This window comes from Boleophthalmus pectinirostris, unplaced genomic scaffold (genome assembly GCF_026225935.1).
Source record: "Boleophthalmus pectinirostris isolate CB_2022bp ecotype Guang Dong unplaced genomic scaffold, ASM2622593v1 HiC_scaffold_20, whole genome shotgun sequence".
Lineage (NCBI taxonomy): Eukaryota > Metazoa > Chordata > Actinopteri > Gobiiformes > Gobiidae > Boleophthalmus > Boleophthalmus pectinirostris.
In genome coordinates, this window is record NW_026571153.1 from 51,310 (window position 1) to 76,309 (window position 25,000).

Genomic DNA, 25,000 nt, shown 5'->3' on the forward strand with positions numbered 1-25,000 from the left:
GCCGATACACGGGACTTATACTTACTGGTCTTGCTGGACACACATCTGGCGGATTATAGACCTCATGCTGGACACACATCTGGCTGATACACGGGACTCATACTTACTGGTCTTGCTGGACACACATCTGGCGGAATACAGACCTCATGCTGGACACACATCCGGCTATATTTAGGACTTACCACTACAACTTGTGCCCATCATACTCCGACACTGGACTGGCCCTGACCTAACCCTAACCCTAACCCTTACCCTAACCCTAACCCTAACCCTAACCCTAACCCCATACTTACCTTTACCCCAATCCCTAACCCTAACCCTAACCCCATACTTACCGTTACCCCAACCCCTAACCCTAACCCTAACCCTACCCTGACCCCTTACCCTAACCCTAGCTTGGCCATTAAAACAAACCAATTTGGACTGATGGGGGGGATTTAAATTTCTTTATTTCAATTTGATATGTTGGATATGATTTATGAACATTGATACTTACCAATAGTGACGGTGCTCACAATTTTTTGATTCCTGGTGGCAATATAGCCCCAGACCACTTGATGGCAATATTGCCCCACAACAGCAGGGTTGGAGTGGACTGGGATTGGTTGGGACAAGTCCCCTCCCCCCTCCCTCCTCCCCCTCCCTGCCTATATACACACGCATGTCTCCATTTCTCATTTCTGCAGACAAAAAGAAAGAAGGGAAACATCTCTCCCACCCACAGAGGGAAACAACTCCCCGCATTTAATGTTTTAAGTTAGTGCCTCGACCCTGAAGAAGGACTCACAATTGTCCGAAACGTTGGTCTGGATGGCACTTGAGAAAGAAATAGAAGCTACAAAAAAGCAAAAAAACAACAAGATAAGCAGAGATGATGCTACAAAAAAGCAAAGAAGCTACAAAAATGCAAAAAAGCAACAAGATAAGCAGAGATGATGCTACAAAAAAGCAAAGAAGCTACAAAAATGCAAAAAAGCAACAAGATAAGCAGAGATGATGTACAACTGCAGAAATGAGAGCAAACAAACAATGAAACACAAGAAAGTCACAAACACAAACAATGAGACTAACAAACTTGAACGACAACAAGGACGACATAAAACACAACAACAGTGACGAACCAAACAAATGGACAGATGACGGAGGGGCGTTGGGCCTGAGCCCGATGGAGAGCCCGTGCATTACCTGTCCCCGAACGGGGTCGGGTCTTTAACAATACCCTAACCCTAACCCTAACCCTAACCCTAACCCTAACCCTAACCCTAACCCTAACCCTAACCCTAACCCTAACCCTAACCCTAACCCTAACCCTAACCCTAACCCTAACCCTAACCCTAACCCTAACCCTAACCCTAACCCTAACCCTAACCCTAACCCTAACCCTAACCCTAACCCTAACCCTAACCCTAACCCTAACCCTAACCCTAACCCTAACCCTAACCCTAACCCTAACCCTAACCCTAACCCTAACCCTAACCCTAACCCTAACCCTAACCCTAACCCTAACCCTAACCCTAACCCTAACCCTAACCCTAACCCTAACCCTAACCCTAACCCTAACCCTAACCCTAACCCTAACCCTAACCCTAACCCTAACCCTAACCCTAACCCTAACCCTAACCCTAACCCTAACCCTAACCCTAACCCTAACCCTAACCCTAACCCTAACCCTAACCCTAACCCTAACCCTAACCCTAACCCTAACCCTAACCCTAACCCTAACCCTAACCCTAACGGCCCTCTCTGGATAATTCTGCTATATTTACAGAAATGTTAATTAATAATAATAATAAATGATAATTAATAGTATTATAATTATATTTATTTATTTATTATTTACATAAATGTTATATAATAATATTAATTAATAATAATTAATGTACACTGTCCCTGCTAAATAAACCAAATAAATAAATACATAAACAATGAACTGACAAAGAAATGAGTAATGTAATAATAAATACTGTAAATGAAGATTCATTTGCTCAGAAGTTGCTCCACTGTGACTGTGCAAATGAAGGTCATCAGTGGAGGAATGCTAACCCTTTTACTTGTAAACCTAAACCCTAACCCCTAACCCTGAGTATGTGTGTGTGTGCGTGTAGACACAGGTGCAGAAAGTCGTGTGTCAAAAGCCATATTTATTTCACATAATAAATAAAATATGGTTCCAGCTTTCCATGATCAAATTCACTCAAATAAATGAAATATTTCTTTGTAGAATATGATCACTAAAAGAAAAAAAGGGTTAGATGCTACAAACTCAATTTCTAATACTTTATAAAGGGATACTATAAATATTTGCCATTTGATTCAATTCAGTATTTTCCTGTGAAATAGTGACAGATCTCCTTTATAATGTTGAGCATTGTCCTATGAATAAATGTGTTTAGATGCGTTTAAATCTATTTTTTCCACATTTCCTGATTCAAAAGTTTCTAAATGACCCAGTGAAACTGATATAATCTGTGTTTCAATCTGTCATATTCACCTTCTAATAAACAATTTATATAGAATATTTAAAGCTAACATCCTCTAATCTATTTTACTAAAATGGAATACAACATATTCATTGGCTTATGGATGAAAGTCCTTTTAAAACCTGTAAAAAAAAAAAAAATCACTGAGAACTGAGTATGAGGCACAGAGATGTGGCGACAGTCAGTGTCAAAGCTGAAAACTAGTTTCTGACACTAGGTGGCACTGTGCGGTGCTGTGCCAAAATAGAACCATGTTTGCTGTTGCAGTCCAGTGTTGAGGTCTAGGTGGCGCTGTGGGCATTTTTTTTAACTGTTTTATTTCTTCTGTTTTTTTTGACGGTCGAGGAATCGTTGACGACGTTCAATTGGGATTTCATCCAAAGAGATGCCGTGGTTACTCGCCCTAAAGAACCATGCCACAATCAGAAATATTTAAATAATAATTAATTATTTATGTTCATTTATTATTATTTAATAATAATAATAACATAATCATTATTATTTAATTATAGCATTATTTACCCTCCAGTGAGGTCGGGAGGAACAGGTAAAGGTTTGGTGAATCCATCACAACCGATCAGCCAATATGTGTCCTCTTCCCCTTTAACCTGAACGTGCACAGGAAAGTGGTTCACAGAAGATAGATGTTCTGTCCACTCCCACACACCCACATCTGCTGCCCTTATATTGGGTTTAGGGTTATGGGTTTAGGGTTTAGGGTTTGGGGTTTGAGGCAGCTACATAAATTACATTTGAAGGCTGCACAGACCAATGGCTGTTCATGTTTGTCAGATATTACAAGCTCCTTACATTGGATTTCCTGGTGTCAAAGTGGTATCCCAGTTTGAGGCTGGTGAGGACTTTGACCGTGCTTAGACTCAGGTGGATTCTGTACGCTGTAAAACACACAGAGATCATTGGGTTCTACAGTAAAGCAGTGGGTTATGCTCAGGCTCATGCTTACTAACTGTACTATGTGTTTACACATAAAGAATAACTTTATCATTAGTGGCACTCACGCAGTCCTGTGGCTTCCATGTGAGATGCTGTGGTCACTGTGTCTCCAAACAGACAGTACCGGGGCATGGTCAGACCCACCACTCCAGCGACCACCGGGCCTGAAAGAAACAAGATTTACATTTATTACATTCATTACATATTATTACATTACACCTCTGCTGCACTGGACATAATATATCATTGGTACTTATGTAAATTAATTTTTATTAATTAAATTAAACATGAAAAAAAAAAAAGTAAAATATGTGTTTTGATATTTACAGGGTGCACAGGCAAACACCTTTTGTCCAAATGTTTGTTGCACATTATTTGGGTTAGGGTTAGGGTTTATGTTCATTTCAGCACTAACAGTTGCCAAAACAACCCTGTTTGTTGTTAGTTTGTGATATTTGGAAGATAACTTAAACTCCTCGACTGAAAGTGCATTAGAGACAAGTCATATGGAACACGGACAATCCCAGACTTTACAATGCAGATGTTCTGTTTACAAAGTGTCTGTACAGTACGGAAAAACTGACTTTTACTCTTACCTATGACACCTCATGTATGACTTATTATTCTGTAATAAGATTATAACATTATTACAGTACAGAGCCTCAGTCCAGCTGCTCACTGAACCAGAACTAATCCTCCACACAAGTAACGGACCTTAAAACTCAATACGACCCAGTTTAACAACTTTTTTTATTTTTTCCCAGACACTGACCCAGAATAAAGCTAACTTACACACTTTGAAGCCCAACTTTGGGCACCTTTATAAATTGTCTGGAAAAACAGAAACATCGAGCACTTTCTCTCCCTTCATCGGCATGAGACCCACTTGGGAGTTTGATATATAACAATGTACAACCTGTGGTTCTGATTGATTAATCTGCAAAGTTCTGACCTGAGTGCAGCCCAATGCGGATCTTCACTTTGATTTCCGGCATGTGTCTGATGCGAAAGGCTCCGATGGCGTGAAGAATGTCCAGAGACATATTAGACACTTCAGCTGCATGGCGACTCCCGTTTCTGTTTGGAACGCCACTCGCACACATGTAGGCATCTCCAATCGTTTCCACCTGAGGACATCAGAGCAATTAGAACCAAAATAATAATAGATTCACTTTAAATTGTGTCTTTTAGACCCTGTCCTATTCACTCCACTCCAGGTGGTGGTCAGGTACTGAAGTAGTAAAAGACTCACAGCATTGTTATGTGGGGTAGACTCAGGGGCAGTAGTATCAAACTCAGGGGCAGTAGTATCAAACTCAGGGGCAGTAGTATCAAACTCAGGGGCAGTAGTATCAAACTCAGGGGCAGTAGTATCAAACTCAGGGGCAGTAGTATCAAACTCAGGGGCAGTAGTATTAGGCTCATAATGTATTTTACCTTATAAACATCATGTGAAGCAATGATGGCATCAAACATTGTGTAGAGGTCATTGAGCAAATCGACAACCTGCAGGACAAAGGCAGACTTCAGACACAGAGTTACTGGAGCATGGGAGTAAGAGGCTGGGGTAGTTATGGGGCATTCTTTCACCTCAATGGGCTCACTGAGGGCCGAGATGGTGGTGAAGCCCACAATGTCACTGAAATACAGAGTGGAGTCTGCGTAATGCTCTGGCTCCACTGGTTTCCCCTTCTTCAACGCCTGAGCCACAGACCTGCAAAGCCCAACAGTTATCCTCATTGACTCGATCCTGCAATTCCACTCATCTCTGATTGAGTATTTGTCACACCATAATATAATTTAGCATTTATTGAACAGGAATAAGCAGAACAGAATGGTGCTGTCTCTTACTTGGGCAGTAGTTGTGACACTAGTTTTTCAGTCTTGGTTCTTTCCACTTCCAGCTCGTCGGTTCTCTCTCTGATTAAATCCTCTAAATTTGAACTGTACTGTTCCAGCATCCTTAGCATTGAGTCTATGATATTGGCTCTTTTTCCTCGATTTATCCCACGAAACTGAAAAAGTAAAAATAATCAGAATTGGCTCTGTGTGCTCGGGTTAGGGTTAGGGTCACCTGTTTAAAGATGTCATCAAAACTGGGCCGGTTCTGAGGATCTTCGCTCCAACATTCGCTCATAAGAACCAGACACTCTGTAGGCGCCTCGTCCACAGACACTACAGGTCTGCACTGAGGGGCCCCAGCAGGGGGGTCCTTCACACGCTCCACGATCTCTGCATCAAACAGAACAAATATAATGCACAAAACCTGAAATATAACACTGACACTGGGCTGCTCAGAGCACTCATGGTTTGAAACAGTGACCCCTGAACATAGGCTGTATAAAGAGGTGAGTGTGACATCACCCACAGCGTTTGGCTCCAAATGAAGCTCACTGATGCTAGCAGTTATAGCAGTTAATCTGTAGCCCAGTTCCATATTTGCAATTCCGAGTGCAACTAACATAGTAACTCTAGAGCCAATCAAGAACAAGGCTGTTGAAGATAATGCCCCTTCCCCCCAACAGAGGGACAGTCAGTAGGGGGCGCTCACCGTGGGCTGGCATGTCCATCATGGCATAAGGCAGAGTCCTGGTGATGACCTCTTGGATGATGATTCCGAAGCTGAAAACATCTCCGGCATAAGAGCCTCCTCTGATGGGGTTCCTCAACAGTTCAGGGGCAGTCCACAAGAGGCCTGCGACCACAGACAAAACACAGACGCAAAACACAGACACAGGGTTAGGGTTAGGACTTTAATTTATACTAATGCAGTCAAAAGAACCTCATCAGTCAATAGTTTGGACACACTTTTTCATAACTAGTTTTCATTTAGTATTTTTTTTCCTAAAATAAACTCCAAATAACTTTAATAAAATAATTTTTAATTAAATATCCACCCTTTGCTTTGAATGAGTCAGACAAGCACAAACAGCAAAAGAAACAATAGAAGACACTTATTTCACACTGTAAAACTGCACTAACCCAAACCCTGTTGTTCCCAAACAGACCTGGTGTTGTGTTTTGTTTCATTCCCACATGTTCAACACACAAACCCTGCACATTTAGGCTGAGTTATTTTCTAGAGCAGAAAACTAATAATAAAGTGTTATTCAAAGGTGTGAATGAAACAAAACTCAATCCAGTCATGTTTTTGAGGAGGTAACAGCATTGCAACAGGGCTTAAAGCTCACAGGAGTGAATTTTGTGTATAGCATCTTGAAAATGGTTCTTGTCGATTTGTGTGGTACTGTCACTAACCCAATCCCATCCCAAGATGGAGTCTGTGATAAACATGAGCTTTACCCTGATGGTCTTCTGTGACAGGCAGACCCTGAGAGTGGAGGATCATGGGAAGTCCATAATCAGTGATTTTTAGAACGAAGCGCCCGTCCACGAGGCAGTTTGTGGACTTGAGCCGACCATGGCTCAGGCCACGCAGGTGCAGGTACTTCATGCCCTGAAACAAAACCAACAACACAGGTTTAGAACAGAGACAAAAACACAAACAGAACCAAAAACACAGATCTATGAAACAAAAGCAAAAACACCAACAGGCCCAGGATCATGGCACTGAGCCACAGGAATCAGAGATGCTGCATAAAGATGGTCAGATGGTCAGATGCACGTTGAGGAACAGCAACAGATGTGGTCCCAAGATGACCACTACATCAGACAGATGCAAAGAGATTTAACTTTCTTTATTTGGTCATTTTAATTCTATAAACTATGAAGCCTAAACAACAGATTCGTTTCACACGTAAACTTCAGTTACACTAATTTACTGCCCCAAATGTGTCCATTTAACAAACCAAGACTTTTTATCTCTAATAATAAATGTGAACTAACCAACAGTGAGAAATACACAACTACATTCATACAATACTCCCTACAACTGTACAACAACTCACCCTTATGTGACAGATAATACTCCCTACAACTGTACAACTCACCCTTATGTCACAGATAATACTCCCTACAACTGTACAACTCACCCTTATGTGACAGATAATACTCCTACAACTGTACAACTCACCCTTATGTGACAGATAATACTCCCTACAACTGTACAACTCACCCTTATGTAACAGATAATACTCCCTACAACTGTACAACTCACCCTTATGTGACAGATAATACTCCTACAACTGTACAACAACTCACCCTTATGTAACAGATAATACTCCTACAATACAACTGTACAACTCACCCTTATGTACACAGATAATACTCCCTACAACTGTACAACTCACCCTTATGTAACAGATAATACTCCCTACAACTGTACAACTCACCCTTATATAACAGATAATACTCCCTACAACTGTAAAACTCACCCTTATGTGACAGATAATACTCCCTACAACTGTACAACTCACCCTTATGTAACAGATAATACTCCCTACAACTGTACAACTCACCCTTATGTAACAGATAATACTCCCTACAACTGTACAACTCACCCTTATGTACCAGATAATACTCCCTACAACTGTACAACTCACCCTTATGTACCAGATAATACTCCCTACAACTGTACAACTCACCCTTATGTAACAGATAATACTCCCTACAACTGTACAACTCACCCTTATGTAACAGATAATACTCCCTACAACTGTACAACTCACCCTTATGTAACAGATAATACTCCCTACAACTGTACAACTCACCCTTATATAACAGATAATACTCCCTACAACTGTACAACTCACCCTTATGTAACAGATAATACTCCCTACAACTGTACAACTCACCCTTATGTAACAGATAATACTCCCTACAACTGTACAACTCACCTTATGTACAGATAATACTCCCTACAACTGTACAACTCACCCTTATGTAACAGATAATACTCCCTACAACTGTACAACTCACCCTTATGTAACAGATAATACTCCCTACAACTGTACAACAACTCACCCTTATGTAACAGATAATACTCCCTACAACTGTACAACTCACCCTTATGTAACAGATAATACTCCCTACAACTGTACAACTCACCCTTATGTGACAGATAATACTCCCTACAACTGTACAACAACTCACCCTTATGTGACAGATAATACTCCCTACAACTGTATACAACTCACCCTTATGTGACAGATAATACTCCCTACAACTGTACAACTCACCCTTATGTAACAGATAATACTCCCTACAACTGTACAACTCACCCTTATCTAACAGATAATACTCCCTACAACTATACAACTCACCCATATGTGACAGATAATACTCCCTACAACTATACAACTCACCCTTATGTAACAGATAATACTCCCTACAACTGTACAACTCACCCTTATGTAACAGATAATACTCCCTACAACTGTACAACAACTCACCCTTATGTAACAGATAATACTCCCTACAACTATACAACTCACCTTTATGTGACAGATAATACTCCCTACAACTGTACAACTCACCCTTATGTAACAGATAATACTCCCTACAACTGTACAACTCACCCTTATGTGAACAGATAATACTCCTACAACTGTACAACAACTCACCCTTATGTGACAGATAATACTCCCTACAACTGTACAAACTCACCCTTATGTGACAGATAATACTCCCTACAACTATACAACTCACCCTTATGTGACAGATAATACTCCCTACAACTGTACAACTCACCCTTATGTGACAGATAATACTCCCTACAACTGTACAACTCACCCTTATGTGACAGATAATACTCCCTACAACTGTACAACTCACCCTTATGTGACAGATAATACTCCCTACAACTGTACAACTCACCCTTATGTGACAGATAATACTCCCTACAACTGTACAACAACTCACCCTTATGTGACAGATAATACTCCCTACAACTGTACACAACTCACCCTTATGTGGACAGATAATACTCCCTACAACTGTACAACTCACCCTTCTTATGTGACAGATAATACTCCCTACAACTGTACAACTCACCCTTATGTGACAGATAATACTCCCTACAACTGTACAACTCACCCTTATGTGACAGATAATACTCCCTACAACTATACAACTCACCCTTATGTGACAGATAATACTCCCTACAACTGTACAACTCACCTTATGTGACAGATAATACTCCCTACAACTGTACAACTCACCCTTATGTGACAGATAATACTCCCTACAACTATACAACTCACCCTTATGTGACAGATAATACTCCCTACAACTGTACAACTCACCCTTATGTGACAGATAATACTCCCTACAACTGTACAACTCACCCTTTATGTGACAGATAATACTCCCTACAACTGTACAACTCACCCTTATGTGACAGATAATACTCCCTACAACTGTACAAACTCACCTTATATGTGACAGATAATACTCCCTACAACTGTACAACTCACCCTTATGTGACAGATAATACTCCCTACAACTATACAACTCACCCTTATGTGACAGATAATACTCCCTACAACTGTACAACTCCACCCTTATGTGACAGATAATACTCCCTACAACTGTACAACTCACCCTTATGTGACAGATAATACTCCCTACAACTATACAACTCACCCTTATGTGAACAGATAATACTCCCTACAACTGTACAACTCACCCTTATGTAACAGATAATACTCCCTACAACTGTACAACTCACCCTTATGTGACAGATAATACTCCCTACAACTGTACAACTCACCCTTATGTGACAGATAATACTCCCTACAACTATACAACTCACCCTTATGTGACAGATAATACTCCCTACAACTGTACAACTCACCCTTATGTGACAGATAATACTCCCTACAACTGTACAACTCACCCTTATGTGACAGATAATACTCCCTACAACTGTACAACTCACCCTTATGTGACAGATAATACTCCCTACAACTGTACAACTCACCCTTATGTGACCCTGTGTCCTGTCTTCCTCTCACTTCTTGTATAAAGCTGTGATTTTTAATTTTATTACTCATCTTTCTATTTTATTTTGACTTGTACATTTATATTTTTATAATTATGTTTTATTTCACAAGTCTCTTGATCTTTTTTGCTACTTATTTAGAATTTATCATTACCATTTATATTTTTGCTCTTTATTATTATTTTATATTGTGATGTGTGACTCATGTGTCCAAATCAGTTCCCCTGTGGATCAATAAAGTTTGTCTAAGTTTAACACAAAAAAAAAACATATTACACTTTTGTTCTCATTTCAGTCCTCATCAGATTCATAATTTATTTATTTTGAGAGCAGAGTAACTTAAGTGTACGGTATGTTAATGGCCACTTGAGGGCGCACTACACCAGCTCTATGTATTTACGATCATGAAACTTGTTATTTCTTAACATAAAACATTTAAACACCACTACAAATATAAGAGTTAAACAAAAGAGAAGCAGGATTCAGCAGGACTGAGACGAGGAGCCACAGTTACTGTTTTTTGTATTACTATGTTATAACACATAAGTCACTTCTGTTTTAACACTTCTTTTATAACACTTCTGTTCTAACACTTCTGTTTTAACTCTTCTGTTTAACACTTCTGTTGTAACTCTTCTGTTTTAACACTTCTGTTCTAACACTTCTGTTCTAACACTTCTGTTCTAACACTTCTGTTCTAACACTTCTGTTTTAACTCTTCTGTTTTAACTCTTCTGTTTTAACACTTCTGTTTTAAACTCTTCTGTTCTAACACTTCTGTTCTAACACTTCTGTTTTAACTCTTCTGTTCTAACACTTCTGTTCTAACACTTCTGTTTTAACTCTTCTGTTCTAACTCTTCTGTTTTAACTCTTCTGTTTTAACTCTTCTGTTCTAACACTTCTGTTCTAACTCTTCTGTTCTAACTCTTCTGTTCTAACTCTTCTGTTTTAACTTCTGTTTAACTCTTCTGTTTTAACTCTTCTGTTTTAACTCTTCTGTTCTAACTCTTCTGTTCTAACTCTTCTGTTTTAACTCTTCTGTTTTAACTCTTCTGTTCTAACTCTTCTGTTCTAACTCTTCTGTTTTAACACTTCTGTTCTAACACTTCTGTTTTAACTCTTCTGTTTTAAACTCTTCTGTTTTTAACTCTTCTGTTTTAAACTCTTCTGTTCTAACACTTCTGTTTAACTCTTCTGTTCTAACTCTTCTGTTCTAACTCTTCTGTTTTAACTCTTCTGTTCTAACTCTTCTGTTTAACTCTTCTGTTCTAACTCTTCTGTTTTAACTCTTCTGTTTTAACTCTTCTGTTCTAACTCTTCTGTTTTAACTCTTCTGTTCTAACTCTTCTGTTTTAACTCTTTCTGTTCTAACTCTTCTGTTTTAACTCTTCTGTTTTAAACTCTTTCTAAACTCTTCTGTTTAACTCTTCTGTTCTAACTCTTCTGTTTTAACTCTTCTGTTTTCTAACTCTTCTGTTTTAACTCTTCTGTTCTAACTCTTCTGTTTAACTCTTTGTTTAACTCTTCTGTTTTAAACTCTTCTGTTCTAACTCTTCTGTTTAACTCTTCTGTTCTAACTCTTCTGTTTAACTCTTCTGTTTTAACTCTTCTGTTCTAACTCTTCTGTTTAACTCTTCTGTTTTAACTCTTTTTTTAACTCTTCTGTTCTAACTCTTCTGTTTTAACTCTTCTGTTTTAACTCTTCTGTTCTAACTCTTCTGTTTTAACACTTCTGTTCTAACTCTTCTGTTTTAACTCTTCTGTTCTCTCTCTGTTCTAACTCTTCTGTTTTAACTCTTCTGTTTTAACACTTCTGTTTTAACTAACTCTCTGTTCTAACTCTTCTGTTTTAACTCTTCTGTTTTAACTCTTCTGTTTCTAACTCTTCTGTTCTAACTCTTCTGTTTTAACTCTTCTGTTCTAACTCTTCTGTTTTAACTAACTCTTCTGTTTTAACTCTTCTGTTCTAACTCTTCTGTTTTAACTCTTCTGTTCTAACTCTTCTGTTTTAAACTCCTTCTGTTTTAACTCTTCTGTTCTAACTCTTCTGTTCTAACTCTTCTGTTTTAACTCTTCTGTTTTAACTCTTCTGTTTTAACTCTTCTGTTTTAACTCTTCTCTGTTTAACTCTTCTGTTTTAACTCTTCTGTTTTAACTCTTCTGTTTTAACTCTTCTGTTTTAACTCTTCTGTTTTAACTCTTCTGTTTTAACTCTTCTGTTTTAACTCTTCTGTTTTAACTCTTCTGTTCTAACACTTGTAACACACTGTACCTTGATCAGGTCGATGAGCAGAGAGGATTTGAACATCCAGTCGAGTCTCATGTCGCTGTCTGCGAGTAAATCTGCCAAACTTCCTCTGGGACAATGTTCCACCACCAAAGCAAACATCTCAGAGTCCAAGAACAGGCCCAGGTACAGGTTCAAGTTCTCGTGACGCATCTCCCTCAGCTACAGAGGAGACGAGGAGACGAGGGGTTAGGACACATAGAGAGGAGACAAGGAGATGTGGCGTTAGGACGTACAGAGTGGAGAAGAAGACAGGAGGAGAGGGAGGAGGAGGAGAGGAGAGAGGAGGAGAGGAGGAGAGAGGAGGAGGAGAGGAGGAGGAGAGAGGAGGAGGAGGAGGAGGAGGAGGAGGACGAGGAGGAGGAGAGGAGGAGGAGGAGGAGGAGGAGGAGAGGAGGAGGAGGAGGAGGAGGACGAGGAGAGGAGGAGGAGGAGGAGAGGAGGAGGAGGAGGAGGAGGAGGAGGAGGAGGAGAGGAGGAGAGGAGGAGAGAGGAGGAGGAGGAGGAGGAGGAGGAGGAGGAGGAGGAGGAGGAGGAGGAGGAGGAGAGGAGGAGAGGAGGAGAGGAGGAGGAGGAGGAGAGGAGGAGGAGGAGGAGGAGGAGAGGAGGAGGAGGAGGAGAGAGGAGAGGAGAGGAGGAGGAGAGGAGGAGGACGAGAGGAGGACGAGAGGAGAGGAGGAGAGGAGGAGAGGAGGAGAGGAGGAGGAGGAGGAGGAGGAGGAGAGGAGGAGAGGAGGAGGAGGAGGAGAGGAGGAGGAGGAGGAGGAGAGGAGAGGAGAGGAGGAGGAGGACGAGAGGAGAGAGGGAGGAGGAGAGAGGAGAGGAGGAGGAGAGGAGGAGGACGAGAGGAGAGGAGGAGAGGAGGAGGAGGAGGAGGAGGAGGAGGAGGAGGAGGAGCGAGAGGAGAGGAGGAGGAGGAGGAGGAGGAGAGAGGAGGAGGAGGGAGGAGGAGGAGGAGGAGGAGGAGAGGAGAGGAGAGGAGGAGGAGGAGGAGGAGGAGGAGGAGGAGAGAGGAGGAGGAGGAGGAGGAGGAGGAGGAGGAGAGAGAGGAGGAGGAGGAGGAGAGGAGGAGGAGGAGGAGGAGGAGGAGGAGGAGGAGAGGAGGACGAGAGAGAGAGGAGAAGGAGGAGAGGAGAGGAGGAGGAGAGGAGAGAGAGGAGAGGAGGAGGAGGAGAGAGGAGGAGGAGGAGGAGGAGGAGAGGAGGAGGAGAGAGGAGGAGGAGGAGGAGGAGGAGAGGAGAGGAGAGGAGGAGAGGAGGAGGAGAGGAGGAGGAGGAGGAGGAGAGGAGGAGAGGAGGAGGAGGAGGAGGAGGAGGAGGAGGAGGAGGAGGAGGAGGAGGAGGAGGAGGAGAGAGGAGGAGAGAGGAGGAGGAGGAGGAGGAGGAGGAGGAGGAGGAGAGAGGAGGAGGAGGAGGAGGAGAGGAGGAGGAGGAGGAGAGGAGGAGGAGGAGGAGGAGGAGGAGGAGGAGGAGGAGGAGGAGGAGGAGAGGAGGAGGAGAGGAGGAGGAGAGAGGAGGAGGAGGAGGGAGGAGGAGGAGGAGGAGAGAGGAGGAGGAGGAGGAGGAGAGGAGGAGAGGGAGGAGGAGAGGAGGAGGAGGAGGGAGAGAGGAGGAGAGAGGAGGAGGAGGAGGAGGAGGAGGAGGAGGAGGAGGAGAGGACGGAGAGGAGGAGGAGGAGGAGGAGGAGGAGGAGAGAGGAGAGGAGGAGGAGGAGGAGGAGGAGGAGGAGGAGGAGGAGGAGGAGAGGAGGAGGAGGAGGAGGAGGAGGAGGAGAGGAGGAGGAGGAGAGGAGGAGGAGGGAGGAGGAGGAGAGAGAGGAGGAGGAGGAGGAGGAGGAGAGAGGAGGAGGAGGAGGAGGAGGAGGAGGAGAGAGGAGGAGGAGGAGGAGAGGAGAGGAGGAGGGAGGAGGAGGAGGAGGAGGAGGAGGAGGAGGAGGAGGGAGGAGGAGGAGGAGGAGGAGGAGGAGGAGGAGGAGGAGGAGGAGGAGGAGAGAGGAGGAGGAGGAGGAGGAGAGAGAGGAGGAGGAGGAGGAGGAGAGAGGAGGAGGAGAGGAGGAGGAGGAGGAGGAGAGAGAGGAGGAGGAGGAGGAGGAGGAGGAGGAGGAGAGGAGAGAGGAGGAGGAGGAGGAGGAGGAGGAGGAGGAGGAGTAGTCTGTACCTGACTAAACAGGCTCTTGGTGCTGGAGTTTATCGCCGTCAGGCCTTTTCCCACCAGAATCTTCTTCAACCAAACACAGTCACCCTGAAACACAGAACGAAGGAGAAAAAGAAAGGAAAGAGGGGGAGGAGGTGAGAAAGACAGTGTTACTTAATTATGAATGTTTAGTTAGTTTTAGTTTTATTTCTTTTGTTGAATCATCTGTAATAATGTAACTGCTGTAAACTGTAAACCGTCGGTGTTTGTCCCTGTGAAGGTCGTCAAGGACGTTTACATGAGAGTTTTAATAAGCTGAGCTCTAATAATTGAATTCAGAATGAACATTTATTCCACTTTAAAATGACCATGTAAACACTTAATTCACTTAACACTTCATTTCTAATGATTATTCAGAATTAAACTTAATTGTGAAGTAAGTGTTTGGTTTCTTCTGATTTTTAAATTAGTTTTGTGGATCCTGTTTGTGGTTTGTTCTTGTTAAAATCATGCTGGTGCTTCATGCTCATTGTGTCGTCCTTCTAATGTGTTGATCCGGACGATCCGGCTCCACCAGTCGTGGCTTTGGACTTTCATCCACGTCTCTTTGGATTTGCGAGTGGGATGTGGGACTGGGCCGAGGCAGAGCAGCCTCACACTCAGTTCCACTGAGCGGAATTAAAGGCGATTTAATGAGTTTTCCATGTAAACCTCAAATCGGAATGAATATTTCCATGTAAACTCCAAGGAGAATATTTAAATTGAGAACTATTTAATTTGGAATAATAAAGTCAGGGGTCAGGGGTCGGGGGTCAGAGCAGTCACCTCTAGCATTCCCACGTTGGAGCTCTCTGGAGTGGACAGGATGTAGCTGCGAGCGATGGACCTGAGCGGAGTCTTTATCTCCACCAAACTCTTCATGATCGAATCATCGTTCAATTTCTGCCACAAAAACAAAATATGAAAATGAAGATAAGGAGGGAGAGAGACAGAGAGACACTCAGAGACACTCAGAGACACAAAGAGACACAAGAGAGACACAAGAGAGACACAAAGAGACAGAGAGACACTCAGAGACACAAAGAGACACAAAGAGACAGAGACACAGAGAGAGACAGAGAGACACTCAGAGACACTCAGAGACACAAAGAGAGAGACACAAAGAGAGACAGAGAGACACAGAGAGACACAAAGAGACACAAACAGAGACAGAGAGACACAGAGAGACACAAAGAGACACAAAGAACAGAGAAGACAGAGAGAGAGACACTCAGAGACACAGAGACAAGAGACACAAAGAGACACAAAGAGACACAAAGAGAGACAGAGAGAGACAAACATAACAGAGAAAGAGACTCTCACAAAGGGTTAGGGTTAGAGTGACAAAGCAGAAAGAAACATACAGAGACTCAAAGAGACAAAGAGAAAGAGAGACAGACAGATGCACCATACTGTAGTTTGAAAAATATATATATATGTATTTGTCAAATTTTCCAGGTTGTCCAACCTTGAAGAATGTGATATTGATATTTAATGACACCTGTGAGTCTTGTTCCACATTTACTTCCTGATGAGCACCACCAGCTGCTGGAAACACTCTGGCTTCCCTCCGTCTAATAAAGAACTCTAACCTTTAATATGTTCAGCCGTGTGCCTCGGGTTTGTACTTTGCTCATTTTTACATTTTCCAGTAAGGGCTCCATTCTGTTGAAATGTCATATTTAACCCTCGTAGAACATGTACTGTTATTTTAAAGGTTTTTCTGACCTGGTGAATTGTTCTACCTCTACTCTTCAAGAAGCATGTAACACTGTGGAGTGGCTCTGACCTTCTTGGAGACCTGCGTGTCGATGAAGACGATGTCGTCCAGACCGTAGACCAGTTTGGACGCTTGTGATGCCCGTCGGAACTTTCTGTTACACAGAAATACATTTGTTTAACTTTAATCAGATTTTTATATTCAAAGTTTTAATAAGGAACATGTATTTACTTAAACCAAATGAAAAATCCTCCAATCAGAGCGCAGACCACGAGGAACAGAAAGCACATGGTCGCCGTGTCCATTCCTGAAAATACAGTTTGTATATGACAAAAAATTATTTAAATACATTTCAAATACGGGTTCGGAGCGCGGGGGCGGAGCGCGGGGCGGAGCGCGGAGGCGGAGCGCGGGGGCGGAGCGCGGGGCGGAGCGCAGGGCGGAGCGTAGGGGGCGGAGCGCGGGGGGGGGGGAGGAGCGGGGGGGCGGAGCGGGGGGCGGAGCGCGGGGGCGGAGCGCGGGGGCGGAGCGTGGGGGCGGAGCGGGGCGGGCGGGGCGGCGGGGGCGGAGCGGGGGGCGGAGCGGGGGCGGAGCGGCGGGGCGGAGCGCGGGGCGGAGCGCGGGGGCGGAGCGCGGGGGGGAGCGCGGGGGCGGAGCGTGGGCTTCATCAGGAGTTTATGCAAATGACCCATGGACAAATGAGCCATGTGGGTTAGTTTTGGGGTGAGCTCCTTAGCGCTGGTTAGGAAGCTACCAAGGTTCCTATAATAAAGGAGCATTGAAAGGAAATATGCAGGCTCCTTTTCCTAACTCCTTCCTAACTCAGCGCACAGTCAAACAGTTTTCATCATGGCAGGCGACGACTCACTTCCAGGTTGGGCTTATGGAGCGAGGTGTTTCAAGTATAGTTTGATAAATATGAACAAGAATTCGCCTTCTCTGCATGACCCGAGGAAACCAACGAGACGCAGTGAAAAACATTCAACACACACGTGTGATGGAGCTACACTGTGTGACCTGTTTGAACATATTGTTTCATTTCACAAAGTAAATTTGGGCCAATAAAAGAAAACCACACCAGTGTGGCTGCAGACCTCCAGCAGGATGCACCTCCACCCACATGTCCCTCTCCGTTTTAATGAGTTTACTTTATAAACACCTCGAAGACACTTTCAGATGTCTTAGCTCATGGTCTTTTAACAATCATTATTAACGGCATAAAAGGCACAACATATTATATGTAGTTTGTCCGTGTGTGTTGCCGTAGGCCCTGTGTCTGGTTAAGATTAGACATAAATCTGTCATGGTTAAGGTTAGGAACAGGGTTTGGGTCTTTAGTGTAAACTTTTGTACCGTTACATAGACTCTGGTTTTTTGACTGCTCTGAGTTTGCTTTAAGGGACCAGTGGAGGTGAGTCAGGTGAAGGTTCTCTGGGTGGAGGTCCTCTTGAGAATCACTATTGTCTCATGGACACATTTATGTCAAAGCTTTGACTTTTCATTTATGCTGCAAATGGGTCTAACACAAACCGGGGCTGCAGGCGTAGTCCGGGCTGAACCAGCAGAACGCGGCGCTGTTGGGTTTTCCTCCAGGGAAAATGAAGGAGTGAGACAGTTCTCTGAGTCCTCCTATCTGCCCGTCTGTGTGTGCCGCGTCCAGACTGTGTGTCGGAACAAACCGGTCCCCATCAGAGTCCAGAACCAGGAACCGAGCCTGTAGACCGAGACCAGAACGGCCACCGTACAACATCTGAAAACACACAGAGACAAGTGAGTGGAAGCGTCAGGGGCAGAGACGCTGAGCGGCAGGAGCAGAGACAGTGAGCGGCAGGAGCAGAGACAGTGAGCGTCAGGAGCAGAGACGCTGAGCGGCAGGAGCAGAGACAGTGAGCGGCAGGAGCAGGGACAGTGAGCGGCAGGAGCAGAGACAGTGAGCGGCAGGAGCAGAGACAGTGAGCGGCAGGAGCAGAGACAGTGAGCGGCAGGAGCAGAGACAGGAGCAGAGAGACAGTGAGCGGCAGGAGCAGAGCAGGAGACAGTGAGCGGCAGGAGCAGAGACAGTGAGCGGCAGGAGCAGAGACAGTGAGCGGCAGGAGCAGATGTGGTTGTACCTGGTTGAATCCCTTGAAGGAAAAGCCTCCTCCTGACTGGATGAGGGAGTCTCCTTTAACCCAGTGTCCACCTCCAGCTTTATGACGCTCCTCCACAGCATTCGCCACATAGTGCACCATGTTATAGACCGAGCCGAACAGAGGAGAAACCTTTAAAAACAAGAGAAACCAGGTTATAGACCGAGCCAAAGAGCGAGCAGAGAAGAACCCATGTGAAAGACCAATCAGAGACACGCTTCACTGAGAGTCACACTGGGGTATATTTACTAAGAATGTGCTAAATTAAACTAAACTATTTGTGTTGCATGTTGCACCTGATTTTCCATTACAAACTGTTCCTCTTTTTCCTCCCACAGTTTTTAGAGTTAGAGTTTCTGCTCCATGTGCACATACAGCCTACATTATACGATAACTTTTCTCACTATTATGCCCTTTATATCTGTACTAGTTTCTTTAATTGTTTAGTCTAATACAATTAACTAGCTTAAATTTTAATTTTTTACACTATGTTAATTGTAGATCGAGACCTACAAGCACAAAAGCCTCGTGCACATCGCCTCGTGCACATCGCCCCGTCTGTGCCAAATCCAAAGATGCGTAAACGACAGACGTGTTTGGAAACCCAGACTTAACATTTCCTGTAGCCTGTAGAGCTGCAGGAAAGGCCCAGTCTGAGAAACTTCAGAGCGAAGCTGAATTAGCAGGAGAAAAGCTGCACGAACGAAGGAGCACGTACGGCTGGGCCTTTTGAGGCCAACACTACATGGAGGAGAACAATGATCCACAACTCCTCCCGTACGATCCACAACTCCTCCCCTACACCTCCTCCTGTACGTCTCCACCCGTACACTTCCTCCCATACGCCGCGTGGACCGCGCCTCCTTAAATTTACTTCAACCATATCAACTCTGGCAAATAACCTCAACTCAAACATGCATTTAACTTTCAAATAGTTAAAATAACACTTTTTGGTTCAAAACAACTCTGAAATATTTTACCCTGAAATTTTAACATTCTAGTTTTTGCTGTGAACAGTGTGAAGAACCTACAGCGTGAACACTCTACAGCGTGAACACTCTACAGCGTGAACACTCTACAGCGTGAACACTCTACAGTTGAACACTTTACAGTTGAACACTCTACAGCGTGAACACTCTACAGCGTGAACACTCTACAGCGTGAACACTCTACAGAACACTGCGTGAACACTCTACAGCGTGAACACTCTACAGTTGAACACTCTACAGCGTGACACACTCTACAGCGTGAACACTCTACAGCGTTGAACACTCTACAGCGTGAACACTCTACAGCGTGAACACTCTACAAACACAGCGTGAACACTCTACAGCGTGAACACTCTACAGCGTGAACACTCTAGTTGAACACTCTACAACACTCTACAGCGTGAACACTCTACAGCGTGAACACTCTACAGCGTGAACACTCTACAGCGTGAACACTCTACAGCGTGAACACTCTACAGCGTGAACACTCTACAGCGTGAACACTCTTCAGCGTGAACACTCTACAGCGTGAACACACAGTCTACAGCGTGAACACTCTACAGTCAGCGTGAACACTCTACAGTTGAACACTCTACAGCAACAGCATGAACACTGTGAACACTCTACAGCGTGAACACTCTACAGCGTGAACACTCTACAGCGTGAACACTCTACAGTTGAACACTCTACAGCGTGAACACTCTACAGCGTGAACACTCTACAGCGTGAACACTCTACAGCGTGAACACTCTTCAGCGTGAACACTCTACAGTTGAACACTCTACAGCGTGAACACTCTACAGCGTTGAACACTCTACAGCGTGAACACTCTACAGTGAACACGTTGAACACTCTACAGCGTGAACACTCTACAGCGTTGAACACTCTACAGCGTCTAACAGCGTGAACACTCTACAGTGTGAACACTCTACAGCGTGAACACTCTACAGCACTGAACACTCTACAGCATGAACACTCTACAGCGTGAACACTCTACAGTTGAACACTCTACAGCGTGAACACTCTACAGCATGAACACTCTACAGCGTGAACACTACAGTGAACACTCTACAGCATGAACACTCTACAGTGAACACTACAGCGTGAACACTCTACAGCGTGAACACTCTACAGCATGAACACTCTACAGCGTGAACACTCTACAGCGTGAACACTCTACAGCGTGAACACTCTACAGCGTGAACACTCTACAGCGTGAACATGAACACTCTACAGTTGAACACTCTACAGTTGAACACTCTACAGCATGAACACTTTACAGTTGAACACTCTACAGCGTGAACACTCTACAGCGTGAACACTCTACAGCGTGAACACTCTACAGCGTGAACACTCTACAGCTGAACACTACAGCGTGAACACTGAACACTCTACAGTTGAACACTACAGCATGAACACACTTTACAGTTGAACACTCTACAGCGTGAACACTCTACAGTTGAACACTCTACAGCGTGAACACTCTAACAGTTCTACAGAACACTCTACAGTTGAACACTCTACAGCGTGAACACTCTAGCGTGAACACTCTTCAGCGTGAACACTCTACAGCGTGAACACTCTACAGCGTGAACACTCTACAGCGTGAACACTCTACAGTTGAACATTTGGGGAAATAACAAAGAAACATTGAGGGAAAATCTGTCACACTTCTGACAGAAAAACAGCCGAGGAAACAGAGAGAGAAAGAGCGTCGTACTGACCTCAGTCGCAGACACAGGCGAACGTATTTCTCTATTTATTTGTGCGTCCCTGAACACTTCGTAGAAACTCTGGTCCGACGCCATGGTAACGGTGAGGACGGCGCCGTAGGCATGACGGAGGCGGGTGCTGTTGCTCAGTTGAGAGTATGACACTTCCTAATTGGACAGAAGCAACAAACACGAGCCAATCACAGACAGGTATAAGTTTATAGACATAGACAAATTTAATCAGCAAAAATAAAAAGTCTCCATCTCATTTAAAGAAAGTCCCTCCCCCTTCAGAGCACAGTCACATACAGTCAGTGTTTGAATAGTTTGATTACTCAGACATGCACGGATGACATCTGAAACCTTTTCAGGCATGTTTTTGATGAAGAGATCTGAGCCAGAGAAAAGAAACAGTTTGAGAGAAGAGTTAAAAAGGCTATTTTTATTTTTATGTTAGGAGAGACATTCCCTCCTTGAACAGAAATGGAGGCATCAGACTACATCTGTCTCCATCTGTAACTCCATCCTCAGACGTAGAACAAAGAGAACAACAGTCAGGTCCAAGTCAAGTCCAGGTCAGGTTTAGGTCAGGTCCAGGTCAGGTCCAGGTCAGGTCCAGGTCAGGTCCAGAGGAGTGAAAACACTCTGATACGATCCCACACTCAGGACGGATGAAGAGGCTGAGCTACAAACACAAACTGTAAACAAGTATGGTGTTAGTTTGAGAGAAGTTTCAGTGTAGTGAGCGCCCCCTTCAGGCAGATATAAGGCAGTGTCACCAGCATCTGACACAAATGAAGAGCAGCTTGGATGAGCTGAGAAACATTTTTGTCCTAAATGTTTGTGCAATTGACAAATTTAATTTGTCCTTTGTGATGAGGAAGCACATTGTAACAGGAAACAAAAAGTAAAACCCCCTCTTTAAACTTTAAAAGAATATAAAAGTATGAACTTAAATGTTTAACCTTTGGTGACATTTTACTTTAGAAATATGTGCTACTGTGTTGGTTATTTGTTTTTTTGCCTGTAGGTGGGAGTGTTGTACCTGGTAGGGCATCGCATACAGCAGCGCATCGTAAGGGATGAAAACATATCCGTCTGAGATCATGCCCATGTCCAGAGCAGCCAATAGGAGCTCTTTCTGCTCTTCTCCTCCAATCAGCAGTGAGCTCATGCACAGGATGACCACTGAAACATCAAGTGCAACGTTGCCATGGTAACTTAAAGACATATCTGGATGCTGATTGGTCCGTACCTTTGACTTGGTCCGCCTCTCTGATGGCCTTCAGAGCATCCTCCGGTCGACCTGTTGTATCCATGGAAACGACAGGTGCGACAGGTAAACCCAAAGCCCGTAGCCCTGACGCCAGCTCCTCCCCAGTGCCCATCCACAGCTCCGAGGGAGCTGACGATCAACAGAAAAGGATTCAAAATAGAACGAAAAAATAAGGATATATATATATACACACACACACACACACACACACACACACACATATAAGAGGATTATAAACGTATAAGAGGACTAGTCCAGTGAGGTTCATTTGATCTTCCAGTCATTTATATCATTAGGTTCTTTTTTCAAACCCAAAGTTTGTTTTCCTCCTGACAGTTTTGTTCTGATCCCTGCTCCTCTTCCTCAGAGTCACGTGATGTTTCTGTGTCGTCTCGCTCAGCTGATTTAAACAGGTTTTGGTGCTGTTTTCCTACCGGTGGAAGTGGAACTGCAGGTGGCGCTTGTCGTCCTGCCTCCACCAGGAGGAAGACAGCGTCAAAACCTGTTTAAATCAACTGAGCAACACGACACAGGAACATCTCATGAACAACTAGGAGTAAACCACTAAACCAAAACTGAACAGGTCCTGAACCTGGACAGAAACCACATTAAACCAGCTCCGACTGTACCTGTGATGACGCCGACATGCGCCCAGCCGAAGTGACGTAAAACGGTGAACAGGACCTTAGTGGGTGGGGTCAGCGGGGGAAGGTTTGGCCAATCAGCATCCAGACACCCGGGAGAGGCCAGCCCCGCCTCCCAATGCTGAGCAAATAAGGACGCAGCGTGGCAAAGGGCGGGGTTAAAGGGGCCAATGTAGGCGTGACCATAACCCTCCATCTCAGAGAGCTCTGTCAGCGCTGGGGGCAAAAGCACAAACACGAGAACTCTGTCAGCGCTGGGGGCAAAAGCACAAACACGAGAACTCTGTCAGCGCTGGGGGCAAAAGCACAAACACGAGAACTCTGTCAGCGCTGAGGGGCAAAAGCACAAATACGAGAACTCTGTCAGCGCTGGGGGCAAAAGCACAAACACGAGAACTCTGTCAGCGCTGGGGGCAAAAGCACAAACACGAGAACTCTGTCAGCGCTGGGGGCAAAAGCACAAACACGAGGACTGTTCCAGTACTATTCCATCAGAGCTCTTCCAGCACCTTGTTTTTAATGCACATTTTGAAGATTGGCAGAAATGACAGGAGACAGAAACACCTCATATCACATTTAGAAACATTCAGTTGTATAAAATGTATTCGCTGGTACGGGTGGTTTTACATTTAACTTAAAGCACATTTTGGAAAGTGGAAGCACATTTAGCCACACAAACCCATGAAGCGAATGTAAAACCCACATGATCGTCAGACTAAAGCCTTCGCCGGACAGGAGTGGACACGCAGGATGGACAAAGCTAAAATGATCCTGCTCGATACACTGATCCACTCCATAGACTGTGTTATACTTCCTTTATTTTCAACATTTTAATTTTCTTCACGAAGTGCCTTTTAACTGATGAAACTCTGATACATATTTAGCACAAGGACTCTCCTCCAAAGGGGACGGGTAATAGAACTGGAGAAGGACGTGCGTACATCACATTGGGCCTGCACCAGTGGAGCTGTTAACGGGGCAGATCAGTAAATTAATGTCTTGAAATTAAGTGATTAAAGATTACTCAAATATGCACTAACGCCACATCACATCACGCCAAATCCAACTTTAGAGGGTCAAAAATGATTAATTAACATGGTGAAGTTCTGAAAAGGGTCAATAGTCTGATTTAGTAAAAAAGTTCCACGTGAATCTGTGTTTTCACCTCTGGAGGCGGAGCAGCTCTCGTCCAGAACCTTCACGTCGTACCAGTAGCTGAGGCCTGCGTCTCTGCGTAACCGTGACAACGCCAGATTCACCGCCGTCGACACCATAGCGCGCGAGTACAGCGGGTCACATGACCATGGGCCAATCAGAGCCATCTTAAAGGTCGCCGCCCACAACCCCGGGAACAGCAGCATCAGGCAAACTCCAAACAGCAGCATCGTCGTCCTGAGAATCATGGGAAAAGGTCAGAGAAAAAAACTTAACAATAATATAATAATTTCATTAGGCCCGAGCTCCAGAGGCCTTTGTTAGCCCCTCCCCCTCTGTAAGCCCTCCCCCTCCCCTCCCCTGTTAGCCCCTCCCCCTGTTAGCCCCTGTCTGTTAGCCCCTCCCTCGCTGTTAGCCCCTGCCCCTCTGTTAGCCCCTCCCCTCTGTTAGCCCTCCCCCTCTGTTAGCCCCTCCCCTCTGTTAGCCCCTCCCCCTCTGTTAGCCCCTCCCCCTCTGTTAGCCCCCCCCTCTGTTAGCCCCTCCCCTCTGTTAGCCCCTCCCCCTCTGTTTAATCCTGTTC

At 44.3% G+C, this 25,000-nt stretch overlaps 1 protein-coding gene across 1 annotated transcript; it reads right to left on the reverse strand.

Moving 5' to 3' along the window:
* Window positions 1-2,795: 2,795 nt before the first annotated feature.
* On the reverse strand, window positions 2,796-24,650 carry LOC110174563 (retinal guanylyl cyclase 2-like). Its single transcript, XM_055156768.1, has 23 exons — window positions 24,431-24,650; window positions 23,251-23,481; window positions 22,601-22,750; window positions 22,391-22,533; window positions 21,358-21,513; window positions 18,627-18,776; window positions 18,046-18,265; window positions 16,747-16,822; window positions 16,585-16,669; window positions 15,582-15,698; window positions 14,781-14,864; window positions 12,610-12,786; window positions 6,738-6,891; window positions 5,986-6,129; window positions 5,509-5,666; window positions 5,286-5,449; window positions 5,025-5,148; window positions 4,872-4,940; window positions 4,387-4,561; window positions 3,500-3,598; window positions 3,291-3,376; window positions 3,003-3,088; window positions 2,796-2,883 (listed from the first exon to the last, which is right to left on the reverse strand). The coding sequence occupies exons 1-23, from the start codon at window positions 24,648-24,650 to the stop codon at window positions 2,796-2,798; spliced, it is 3,156 nt and encodes a 1,051-aa protein (XP_055012743.1).
* Between the last annotated feature and the right edge of the window lie 350 nt (window positions 24,651-25,000).

What these genes read in the sequence shown, in the direction of transcription:
- LOC110174563 (XM_055156768.1), bottom strand. Translation starts at nt 24,650, where the DNA reads ATGCTGCTGTTTGGAGTTTGCCTGATGCTGCTGTTCCCGGGGTTGTGG. An exon ending in GGATTTTTCATTTGGTTTAA is followed by an intron (nt 16,670 to 16,746) that starts GTAAATACATGT and finishes TCTGTGTAACAG; the next exon opens with AAAGTTCCGACGGGCATCAC. An exon ending in TGCTCATCGACCTGATCAAG is followed by an intron (nt 6,892 to 12,609) that starts GTACAGTGTGTT and finishes GTTTTGTTTCAG; the next exon opens with GGCATGAAGTACCTGCACCT.